This window comes from Anomaloglossus baeobatrachus, chromosome 1, assembly GCF_048569485.1.
Source record: "Anomaloglossus baeobatrachus isolate aAnoBae1 chromosome 1, aAnoBae1.hap1, whole genome shotgun sequence".
NCBI classification, from domain to species: domain Eukaryota; kingdom Metazoa; phylum Chordata; class Amphibia; order Anura; family Aromobatidae; genus Anomaloglossus; species Anomaloglossus baeobatrachus.
In genome coordinates, this window is record NC_134353.1 from 361,671,910 (window position 1) to 361,684,277 (window position 12,368).

At 47.0% G+C, this 12,368-nt stretch overlaps 1 protein-coding gene across 1 annotated transcript in view; it reads left to right on the plus strand.

The window, feature by feature from the left end:
- The first annotated feature begins 849 nt into the window (after positions 1-849).
- The window catches only part of MFHAS1 (multifunctional ROCO family signaling regulator 1), a 120,108-nt gene continuing 108,589 nt past the window's right edge, over positions 850-12,368 (plus strand). Inside the window, exon 1 of the mRNA XM_075352459.1 lies at positions 850-4,100. Coding sequence (XP_075208574.1) covers positions 1,229-4,100 — 2,872 coding nt within the window. The 5' untranslated portion in view covers positions 850-1,228. The remainder of the gene's footprint in view (positions 4,101-12,368) is intronic.

A 12,368-nucleotide genomic window follows, 5' to 3' on the forward strand; every position in this document is an offset into this window, starting at 1 on the left:
TAGTGATGTCGCTTTGTAACTGTAATGCACACAGTAATGTCACAATACTGGGATATTATAGTGATGTCGCTTTGTAACTGTAATGCACACAGTGATGTCACAGTACTGGGATATTATAGTGATGTCGCTTTGTAACTGTAATGCACACAGTGATGTCACCTTGTAAGTATAATGCACACAGTGATGTCACAATACTGAGATATTATAGTGATGTCGCTTTGTAACTGTAATGCACACAGTAATGTCACAGTACTGGGATATTATAGTGATGTCGCTTTGTAACTGTAATGCACACAGTGATGTCACAGTACTCGGATATTATAGTGATGTCGCTTTGTAACTGTAATGCACACAGTGATGTCACAGTACTGGGATATTATAGTGATGTCGCTTTGTAACTGTAATGCACACAGTGATGTCACAGTACTGGGATATTATAGTGATGTCGCTTTGTAACTGTAATGCACACAGTGATGTCACAGTACTCGGATATTATAGTGATGTCGCTTTGTAACTGTAATGCACACAGTGATGTCACAGTACTCGGATATTATAGTGATGTCGCTTTGTAACTGTAATGCACACAGTGATGTCACAATACTTGGATAATAATGTGAAGTCACTGCACAGACTCCTTCCAGCACCTTCCATGAGTGGCACATGCGCCTGTGTCATGCATATACAGGAAGCTTGGCTGTCACACAGAATATCCAGCAGCAGTGGGTAGTGTGGGTAGTGTGGGTGAGGCACCCTTGGCACAGCACTCCCCATAGAGCCTGCCATGTCTGCTACTGAGGACCGCTGTAATCATAGCTGTGAGCGCTAGGTGGCGCCTGCTTTCCACAGAGCAGGACGTGCACTTCCACCAGTGGGTTATTTCTCTTCCCCAGTCAGTCCCCACCCTGTGATTTTCTAGGGAGGAGAGGAGCAGGTTCGGAGTCGTCTCCACGGAGGCAGCACTGCCACTCCAGCCGCCGACACTCCGCCTTCACAAGGACCTCGGCTCATCCGTAGTGCAGGGGAGACAATAGCTGCACCCATCCTCCCTCCCTGCGGCACCTCCGAGCGGCCACCATTGCCCTGCTCTCGCTGGTGGCGTGCTCGCATGAAGAAGCATGCCAGCCTGTAAGCGGGCTCCGGTGTGCCCCGTGCTCCGACCTCCCGGCAGCCCATCGCGGTGACCGGTGCACCATGCTGCATCACTGACAGGCGCCCCCTCCCCGTCTCCATGATGATGGCAGCACCTAAGGATGCCTGTGACCTGAAGACTGCCCGCCTATGGAGGGACGCGGCTCTGCGCTCCAGGAAGCTGCGGAGCAGCCTGCGCCAGCTGACCCTGAGCTGCAGCGAGCAGAGCAAGCTGGTGCTGCCCGAGGACCTGGGCGACGTGGAGGTGCTGAACCTGGGCAACAACTCCCTGGAGGACGTGCCCGATGGCCTGCGGAGCCTGTCTGAGGGCAACCTGCATGTGCTGATCCTGCGCCGGAACAAGCTGCTCAGCGTGCCCTCCGCCGTCTACCAGCTGGGCAGGCTGACCGAGCTGGACATGAGCCACAACCGGCTGGCCTGCCTGACAGAGGCGGTGGGGCTGCTGGGCCAGCTGAAGAAGCTGTGCCTGAGCCACAACCAGCTGCACACCTTGCCCAGGCAGATCGGCTCCCTGGGCCACCTGGAGGAGCTGGACGTCAGCTTCAACCGTGTGAGCCACCTGCCTGACACTATGCAGGGGCTGGCACGTCTGCGAGCCCTGGACCTGGACCACAACGAGCTGGGCAGCTTCCCCCAGCAGATCCTGCAGCTGCCTGCACTGGAGGAGCTGGACTTCTCTGGGAACAAGATGCTCTGCAGCAGCTGCTCCGGCTCCCTCCCTGATGGCATACGGGCCATGAGGCCTCTGAAGATCCTGTGGCTGAGCAGCACCGGACTCTTCACCTTACCGGACTCCTTCTGTGAGCTGAAGCATCTGGAGAGCCTGATGCTGGACAATAATAACCTCTCCTCCTTACCTGAGGGCTTTGGGTGTCTGCAGAGGCTGAGGATGATCAACCTGTCCTCCAACAGCTTCCAGGACTTCCCCAGGACCCTGCTGGGGCTGCAGGACCTGGAGGAGGTCTACCTGAGCCGGAATAAGCTGACCGTGCTGCCAGAGGGCATCTCCAGCGTATTCCGGCTGGTCACTCTGTGGGTGGACAACAACAGGATTAGGTTCTTGCCAGACACCATTGTGGAGCTGGGCTTACTGGAGGAGCTGGTATTACAAGGTAACCAAATAGCAATCCTTCCAGATAACTTCGGGAAGCTGTCCAAAGTCAATATCTGGAAGATCAAAGACAACCCTTTAATTCAGCCTCCTTATGAGGTGTGCATGAAAGGGATCCCTTATATTGCTGCTTATCAGAAAGAACTTGCCCATTCACAGCCCGCCGTAAAGCCAAGGTTAAAACTAGTCCTCACGGGCCTAAAGGATGCAGGCAAAACTGTGCTGAGGCATTGCCTGACGGATGGCCAGCAGGCCAGCTGCATACTGGGCAATACTGGGATTGAGGTCACAAACTGGACAGCTGATGCCGAGCGAGGACTGACGTTTATAGTGTATGATTTAGCCGGGGACCAGAGCTATGACATCATTAACCCTTTCTTCCTTTCCCCTGGTGCTTTATATATTCTAGCCGTTAACCTGAAGTCCTATGTTTCTGGGCGGTTTTATACGTCTGTAGGCTATTTTCTACATTTTATCAGTGCCAAGGTACCACATGCAGTTGTATGCATAGTAGGGACTCATGCAGATTTATGTGAGGACACGGACATTGAGGAGAAATGCCTTGATATCCACCACCAGATAGCTCTGCAGGAGAAGAAGGATTCGGAGACCTTACAAAACCTGGCACAGACTGTTGATGAAGCCCTCAGCCAAGACTATGACATGCGTGCCTCAAACCCTCATGCGGCTTTTTATGGTGTCAGCGATAAAAATCTGAGGAGGAAGAAAGCCCAGTTCCAATACTTAATGAATAACCGTCTTCAGATCCTCTCCCCGGTCCTCTGCGTCAGCTGCCATAATTATTCAAACATTAGGCGCTTGAGGGAAAAGCTTCTTTCTGTCGCAGAACATAGGGAGATTTTCCCAAATTTGCATCGAGTTCTTCCCAAATCCTGGCAAATGCTGGAGGAATTGCACTTTAAACCTCAGGAGCTCTGGCTGACCTGGTGGGATTCGGCACGCCTGGGCCTACAGGCCGGCCTAACCGAGGACAGGCTGCAGAGCGCGCTGTCTTACCTACACGAGAGCGGCAAGCTGCTTTACTTTGAAGACAATGGCACTCTTAAGGAGTACGTTTTTCATAATCTGACAAAACTGATTGACATCCTGAATGTCTTCTTCCAGAGGGACGCCTCTGTCTTATTACAGAAACTTATGAGTGACGCTAATGTGGACGACTTAAGGGCCACCCAGTTGCATCATTATGTGGAAGGCTTTCTGCTTCATGGACTATTGCCCACTCATGTCATTAAATTACTACTTAAGCCACATATCAAAACTCAACAAGACTTGCAGCTCATATTAGAACTGCTGGAGAAGATGGGGCTGTGTTACTGCATCAATAAACCCAAGTCCAAACCACTGAATGGGGCCACGGCTTGGTACAAGTTCCCGTGCTATGTAAAGAACGAGGTGCCTCATGCCGAAGCCTGGATCAATGGCACAAACCTATCAGGACAATCACTAGCGGTAGAGCAGCTACAGATAGAATACGGATTCCCATTTATATTCCCACCTGGCTTGTTTGCCCGCTTTAGCGTCCAGATTAATAGTCATATAGTGCACCGTTCAGATGGTAAATTCCAGATCTTTGCCTACAGGGGAAAAGTGCCAGTTGTGGTGAGCTTTCGACCATCAAAAGGAGCCTTACAGTCAGACATATTGTCCATTGCCAGCCATGCCTCACTGCCTAATATCTGGACTGCATGGCAGGCAATAACGCCCCTGGTAGAGGAACTGAATGCCCTATTACAAGAATGGCCCGGCCTATACTATACAGTACATGTTCTATGCTCCAAGTGCCTTAAGAGAGGATCACCCAATCCACACACCTTCCCAGGTAAGATGCTTTTATATGGCGATACTGATTTCTGCATCATTCTGAATTTTTACTGTGGGTTATATAGGGATCTAATGGGTATCGTTCCCCCTTATGGAAAGTGACTTGCTTGGCATGTCAGTGTAAGGAGGCTTATAAGCCATGTAATGCTCTTCTAGGAAATAAAATATTCAAATTGTCTCTTCAGAGAGGAAGAGTACTTGGACTCTTATGTCGCCTAGCCAATATTGACCCCTTAGCATATGACTGTGGGATAAAAGGCAAGCCAGAATCTCAATTTGCAGACACGTGTTGCTGGGTGTTGCCCCTCATCAGTGCAAAGCATGAGATCTGATGTGGCTATATGAGAGGTTTCTGACTGGGGTCTAAGGGGTATTATGTCTCCTTGTGGAAAGTGACGTACTAGGTATGCCCGTGGGTTACATAAGAATGTGGTGTCACAGAAGAAGTGTACAAATGAGGCATTCTCTTCTGGACGTCTTAGAAATAAAGGCAGACGTACACCCAATGGTTGTTTTCTTTCCGATTGCCATGGTTATGATCAAGGCCATCTAGTGTAGACCGTGTATTGGTAAACATATTCATTTCCATGACAACCAGAATGAAACCATTGTTTATATAAATCAGAAAACATTGCTGAATGTTATTATAGTTCCTAAAACTGTCACTCCCTCTGTAATGTCCCGAATAAGCAGATTTATGTGTATAAGGTTTACATCCCTTTAAGTAGAAAGAGATCTAAACTTCTTTTTATCAGCAGTGAATGTAGAAGCAGGGGCTAGTGACAACTCCCGTCAACTGCACAGTGAGCATCAGGAGCTGCGATCTATGGTGCTGCATGGCAATGTCTGCGGCTGCAGTGTAGTTTTTAGTAGTGATTACAGTAAAACTGCATTGTTTTTGTAGCAAAACGAGGTGTACGTAACCCCGCATACGGCTGCAATATGTGAACATAGCCTGCTGGAATAAAATCCAGTCCTGGAGCTATATACAGAGGGTATTCACATTTTACACGCGCACACAGACACGCGCACACAGACACGCGCACACAGACACGCGCACACAGACACGCGCACACAGACACGCGCACACAGACACGCGCACACACAGACACGCGCACACACAGACACGCGCACACACAGACACGCAGACACACCCCACACACACACACGCACAGACACACGCACAGACACACGCACAGACACACGCACAGACACACGCACAGACACACGCACAGACACACGCACAGACACACGCACAGACACACGCACAGACACACGCACAGACACACGCACAGACACACGCACAGACACACAAACAGACACAGACACACACAGACAGACATACACACATACAGACAGACATACACACATACAGACAGACACAGACACGCACACACAGACAGACAGACACACACACAGACACACACACACACACATACACACATACATACACACAGTTTTCTGACTTCGACCAGCTGCATCGTGTCTCATAAGACCATCATTCGGACGCTTTCCTGTTTCTTATGAGGTCATTGACACTGAAGTTTTGTAAGAGAATACGTTAGATAAAGCCACAGCCTATGATCAGCAGATGACTATGTACTGGCATCTAAACTCATGTGATCAAGAACTACATGCAAACTATATTGGGACTATAGAATAAGTCTAATGACAAATTAGAGAGAAACTGAAAAAATCCTCTATATAGCAAGTAACTTCTATAGCAAAGAAGTTAAGAGGTGCACATGCCATTTTTTTGGCACTTTGATACCGTAGTTGTACTTCTCTGTGTTCAGTATTCCAGAGGAAAAAAAAGATATTTGTTTACAAATTAGTTTTTTTTCCATCGTAGAGTATGATGTATGTAAAACACTTGGCTATTTATGTAACTCTCATAGATTACTATGGTGAATGCTGCAATTGTGTGTCAATTGTGAATGCTTTGTCCTGGAGTTTCAAATGAGCTGGGCACTGTAATTCACTGGATAAGTAATGGATGCACCCCTTCAGGGGCGGCTGCGGGCTGCCATTTTTAGGCAGGGGAAGGCCAAATAACTGTGGACCTTCCCAGCCTGATTATGCCAGTCCCCAGCTGTCTGCGTTACCTTGGCTGGTTATGAAAAAAGGGGGGACCCCATGCCGTATTTAAATTATTTAAATAATTTAAAAATACAGTGTAGGACCCCCTCTATTTTTGATAACCAGCCAAGGTACAGCTGACAGCTAAGGGTTGTAGCCCCATGAACAATACAAGGCACAGGCCGGTACAAGATGAGAGAGGACCCTGCCCAAGAGGGCTCACAGTCTACAGACTTAATTTTATAATATTTCTTAACATAGGACCCTTTATTAAGTTCTAGAATTTTGTTGGTTTTTGTTACATATTTGACACGTTTCAGGCAAGTGTGTAGCCATAATTAAAGGGAACTATTCATCTGACTTTGTTGGCACATATGTGGTATTTTTCTCTCACTGGCCAATAGGAAAAACTGTGTCACAAAATCACAAATGAGGTTTCCACTGGAGCTATTGTGGTAATTTCATGTATAAGAGGGTGGTCAAGTGGTACTTCTTTAAAGACGTAATTAATTAAAACAGAATAATTTTACTTTTCCTTTCTTCACTTTACAATGGCAAAGCAGGTTACAAGTCTCATAGTGGGCACATACGTTTACTAGCTTACAATACACTTTAGGTGGCACTATTACTTACATTTTTTAGAATTTAAACAGATTTTAACGTTAATCTGTCACCAGGTTTTTGCTACTTCATCTGAGAACAGCATATTGTAGTCAAATAGATTCTGAAACAAACTATGTTTAACTTAGATTACAGGGTGCAGCCGTTATGACTTTATCTCAGAATGGAGTGTAGTAGAGCTACGAGCTGTCTCTGCCTACACCAGGCTCTCAATAGAGATTGTGCATTGCAGGGGGCGTGTGGGTCTGCTCTTCATGGAGTCATACCAATGTTAATCACAGAGCATTAAACCCTTTAATATGAGTAAACCATAGTGCCATACAGATAAGAGAAACACGTTTTTTTCTTTTTTAACCCTTACAGCATGCTGTCCTCAGCTTACATTGCAAAATCCTGGTGACAGATTCCCTTTAAACTTTACACAACAATACAAACTGCAGAAGAATCGCTGCTACTCCCTGCTTTATTCCAAGGACCCATTTTTGAACTGACCCCAGTTACTACAGTATGTTCCTATTCAGTCCACTGCACCTCAGGACTGAAACAGCCAGTCCACACTACCGGCCTCAGAACTACCAACCTTCAGCCTCATGCTGTTCTTGTGTTCCTCTCAAACTAATGTCTCTCACAGCCTCCTACAGACCACTGCAACCTCCCTCCGTTGTAAGTCTAGCACCACCCAACCCACCTTGATACCCCTTTAGTTGACATCTCTCCCAATCCCAGAAATGACCTGTTCCTATGCTGACAATATGTCCTACGCCCACACCACTTCAGTAGCAGTCATCATACAGCACAATGATCCTAAGCATCCAGTGATTTTCAGGAAATATCACCGTCTGCTCTCTATGACGTTCTCCGGGCCTTGCTCGGTGTAATCAAGATGAGCACCCTCACTTGTTAGGTGCATGCATCTCCACAGCTGTACTTCACACGCTTCACACACTCCAATCCACTGCCTCTATTGCTATAGATGATCTGCTATGGTCAATAGCTCATAGGTGCTCTCTCGACGAAGAAGCCAAGTCTGGCCTAATGCTGAATGAGACTTCTAGAGTGTACAAGCCCCACGCACAACAGTCTACTTTTGTCAGCTGCTGGTCTACTTGACACCACACGCAGACTCTTTTTGGTAACCCGCCTATGTCTTCTCCTTTTTATACCTTGAGCATTGCAGGACATCTTCATCAGTAGATGACATTTTTGGGCCTACACTGACCTGGGTAATGCCTTCTGATACATCACAGTCTGCCAGGACATGGTAGCTCCTCTAGGTCCAGCAACTCCATATCAAAAAAGTTCACCATCTTTACAAAACACAACATCATACGTACATAGTACTCATATATGGTACAATACAAGATGTACACCAAACAGCAGTATCTAATACACCTAAACAGTGTATATAGTGGAATATGTAGTCTCTCCAGACTGCATGGTGACCAGTAATCATTTTTGATAGCTTGGGGGAACATTTTCTAGCATATCCACTATTAATGTCAATTATATAAAGCTGTGATGTGAGAGATCAGCTAAGAATCCTGTGACTTGTAGAAAGGATCCAAGAAATATACTGGGCGAGGTACTAGTATGTGGCGAAACATTGTAAATTCTTTTCTGTAGACTTTCTTGTAGCACATCCCACCCTGAAGGGGAGAGGTACATGTTGCCGTCAGCCCTGCCGTATGTATGCGGTGATGTTCTTAGTGTCGGCATGTTCTGTCTTATCAATGAGATAACGTATGCAAAAGTGTTCCAGGAGACTGCTCCAAAACTGCCACAGGCTTACTGTGTGTAATTGTTACTCCTTAAAGGGAATCTGTCAGCAGGTTTTTGTTACCTCATCTGAGCCTGATTTTAGTGCTGGGTAACATACACATTACACTAACGTGGTCCGTATTTACTGATTTCTGCAGGTTTGGCCGACAGTCTAATGGGTATATGTGGTATAATGATGCAGCATGTCCAATTTCGAACTGCTCATCCTTTTCTTATCTCGACATAATACACCACTGACCGAAAAATAGAGGAAATGTAGATGTGCCGAACCTTCCTCTATACTTCTTCTATTTATCGGTTTGTGCTACACTGGCAATTCTGGCACCCATCTACTGCGATCTCAACAAGCAAGGAACCTTGGCAGTTTGGTGAGCTTTTTCCCTTTCCCCGATACACTACTGCTATAGTGTGGTAGTGGCTTTCCTATAGAGGAGGAGCGCTCAGAAGAGATAACGCTCCTGTTTATGGAGGAATCGGAAAAGGAAGCTATCTGCTGAATGATCAGCCGAACCATTGTTTGCCTGACAATTATCTATTGTGTTTGGTGCCCTTTACTGGACTGCTTTGCTGTAGTTTTGATTAAATACTTTTTTTTATCAGCAGGTGACTATCATTGAGAGGACTAGCAAATCTGCAGCAATATAGTCCTCAAATATTCAATAGCTCTGTTTATAGTTGCCTCCACCACTGATCATTCTGCCTATGCACAGTCTACACACAAAGCTGCCAACCAGTGGTGTGGGTGGGGTTATACAGAGCTCAGCATTCAGAGAACCGATAGATCGTCAGCAGAGAAAATAGTGATTTTATCAAAGTGGTTGCAAGCAACTCAGTGATACATTGCTGGAAGCTGAAATTAAGGTCTCCATTTCTAAATTATGCTATTCTCAGATGGGGTTGCAACAACCTGGTGACAGATTCCCTTTAAAGAGAATCCGTCAGCAGGTTTTTGCTTCCTAATCTGATAGCAGCATGATGTAGACAAAGAGATCCTGAATCCAACGATGCATCACTTAGGCGGGCTTTGCACGTTGCGACATCGCAAGCCGATGCTGCGATGTCGCACGCGATAGTCCCCGCCCCCGTCGCTGCAGCGATATCTTGTGATTCCTGGCGTAGCGAACATTATCGCTACGCCAGCTTTACATGCACTCACCTGCCCTGGCCGGCGAACCAACTCCTTATTAAGGGGGCGGGTCGTGCGGCGTCACAGCGACGTCACACGGCAGGTGGCCAATAGAAGCGGAAGGGCGGAGATGAGCGGGACGTAAACATCCCGCCCACCTCCTTCCTTCCGCATAGCCGGCGTGAGCCGCAGGACGCAGGTAGGAGATGTTCCTCGCTCCTGCGGCTTCACACACAGCAATGCGTGCTGCCGCTGGAACAAGGAACAACATCGTAACATCGGTATTTCCCAATTAATGGAAATGACCGAGGCTACACCAATGATACGATTACGACGCTTTTGCGCTCGTTAATCGTATCAAAAAGGCTTTACACACTACGATATCGAGAGCGACGCCGGATGTGCGTCACTTTCGATTTGACCCCACCGACATCGCACCTGCGATGTCGTAGTGTGCAAAGTGCCCCTTAGATTAATGCATGCAATCGTTCTTACACAATCAGAATTTTTAGCTTTAGACATGTCTTGGAGCTGAGAGAGCTGTCCCGTCCACACCAAGCTCTCTATAGACATTGTACATTGACAGTGAGGTGTCATCAGAGGAGGGGAGTATTGGTTTGCCACGCACGTGACATTGTAGTCTGAGCAATGAGAAGTCCTGCTGCTTAAACTTAGCAAAAAAAACAAAAGATCAAACCATGACAAGACAGGCATCCCTGAATTCTGTGTTAACCCTTGCAGCATGCGGTCTTCAGATTACATAGCAAAAACATGCTGACAGATTCCCTTTAACTGTCCCTGAATTTGCATTGTAAATTGTATTGTACGCTCTCTCCTATGAGTTTCCCTATTTACTGGGTGATGCCTAAAGCTCCACCTATGGAACTAAATTGCAGTATAAGGGAGTAGCGGGGCAATAATAAAATTTGTGTACAGCATTATATCAGTATACCATCGTCACTACAGTCGCTGCAAGTGTTGCTATATAAAGTTGTCATAGGGAGAAGGCTCTGTGTGCTCCATGGACATAACTGTACTGCGGCGCTGAGGAACCTCATTCTTACACGGGTGATTTACTGCACAGCTCAAGACTAAACATTTTCTCGCTCTGGCAGTAGGCCTTAGAGATTCCTCGAATAACTTGGTGTTGGATTAAAGTCAGCTCGAGTGTGCTGGCCACAGCTAAGCACACTGCGTCTGTCACACTGTGTGTGCATGTATATAGACACTATGTGATCGCCCCTTCTACTGACCCACGTCCCTCTTGGCCTCTGTCTTTGACCATAAAGGAGGTTTGGTGGTCTAGTTTGGCAGTTGTGACCTTGGCTAGGTACGGCGGATGTAAGAGTAATACACAGACACGACTCCCATTATGCAGCTCTTTGTAGTAGCTGTGACCGGCAGCGTTAAATAAAGAATTGCTTGTTATGGCCATTGTGTTGCAGCTATGTATGTGTACACAGCACTTTGTGCTTCTGATGATACTGAAAGCTCTGGGTGAATAGACTTTTTGGTTTGACTAGTAGAGCACAAAGGAATTCCTGCTGTTTATTCTTTGGAAATGCTTCTAAGAGGACACTTAAAGGGAACCTGTCACCGTTTTTTCGACCTATAAGCTGCGGCCACCACCAGTGGGCTCTTATATACAGCATTCTAACATGCTGTATATAAGAGCCCAGGCCGCTGTGTAGAACGTAAAAAACACTTTATAATACTTACCTAAACGGTTGCTGAGGTGGAGTTGGGTCATATGGGGAGCTCTGTTGTCCGATGCCGGCGCCTCCTCTTTCGGCCTTCTTCGTCCTCCTTCTGAAGCCTGGGTGCATGATGTGTCCTACATCATACTCACTCACCAGTCTGCCCTGCTCAGGGCAGATCAAAGTGCGCCTGTGTAGGACGTCAATGCCGGCAAGTGTGGATGTTGTAGAACACGTCATGCACCCCGGCTACAGAAGAAGGAGGACGAAGATGGCCGAAAGAGGCGGCGCCGGCACCGGACAACGGAGACGCCCATATGACCCAACTCCACCGCAGCGCGACCGTTAGGTGAGTATTATAAAGTGTTTTTTACATTCTACACAGCGGCCTGGGCTCTTATATACAGCATGTTTGAATGCTGTATATAAGAGCCCACTGGTGGTGGCCGCAGCTTATAGGTCGAAAGACCGGTGACAGGTTCCCTTTAAAGTGAACCTGCCACTCACAGTGAGTGTAGGTCCAGCAAGCACTGAGCATTGGTTCTATATAGCCAATCAGATAGTACTCATCCATGTTACATGGTGGTGTTAGGAGGCTATGTGGGCCTCATAATGTGTATAAGAGGATATGTGGGGCTCATTCTGTATATAGGAGGTAATGTGGGGGCTCCTAATGTATACAGAAGGCCAAGGGGGGGCTCATGTATATAGGAGGCTATGTGGAGGTCATAACGTATATTGGAGGCTATGTGGGGCTCAGAAATATATATAGGAAGCTCTGTGGGGCTTATAATGTATGTAGGAGGCTATATGGGAGCTCATACTGTATATAGGAGGCTATTTGAGGGCTCATACTGTATTTAGGAGACTTTGGGGGCTCATACTGTATATAGAGGGGCTATGTGGGGACTCACATTGTGTATATATAGGAGATATTTGGGGGCTCACATTGCATTTAGAGGGG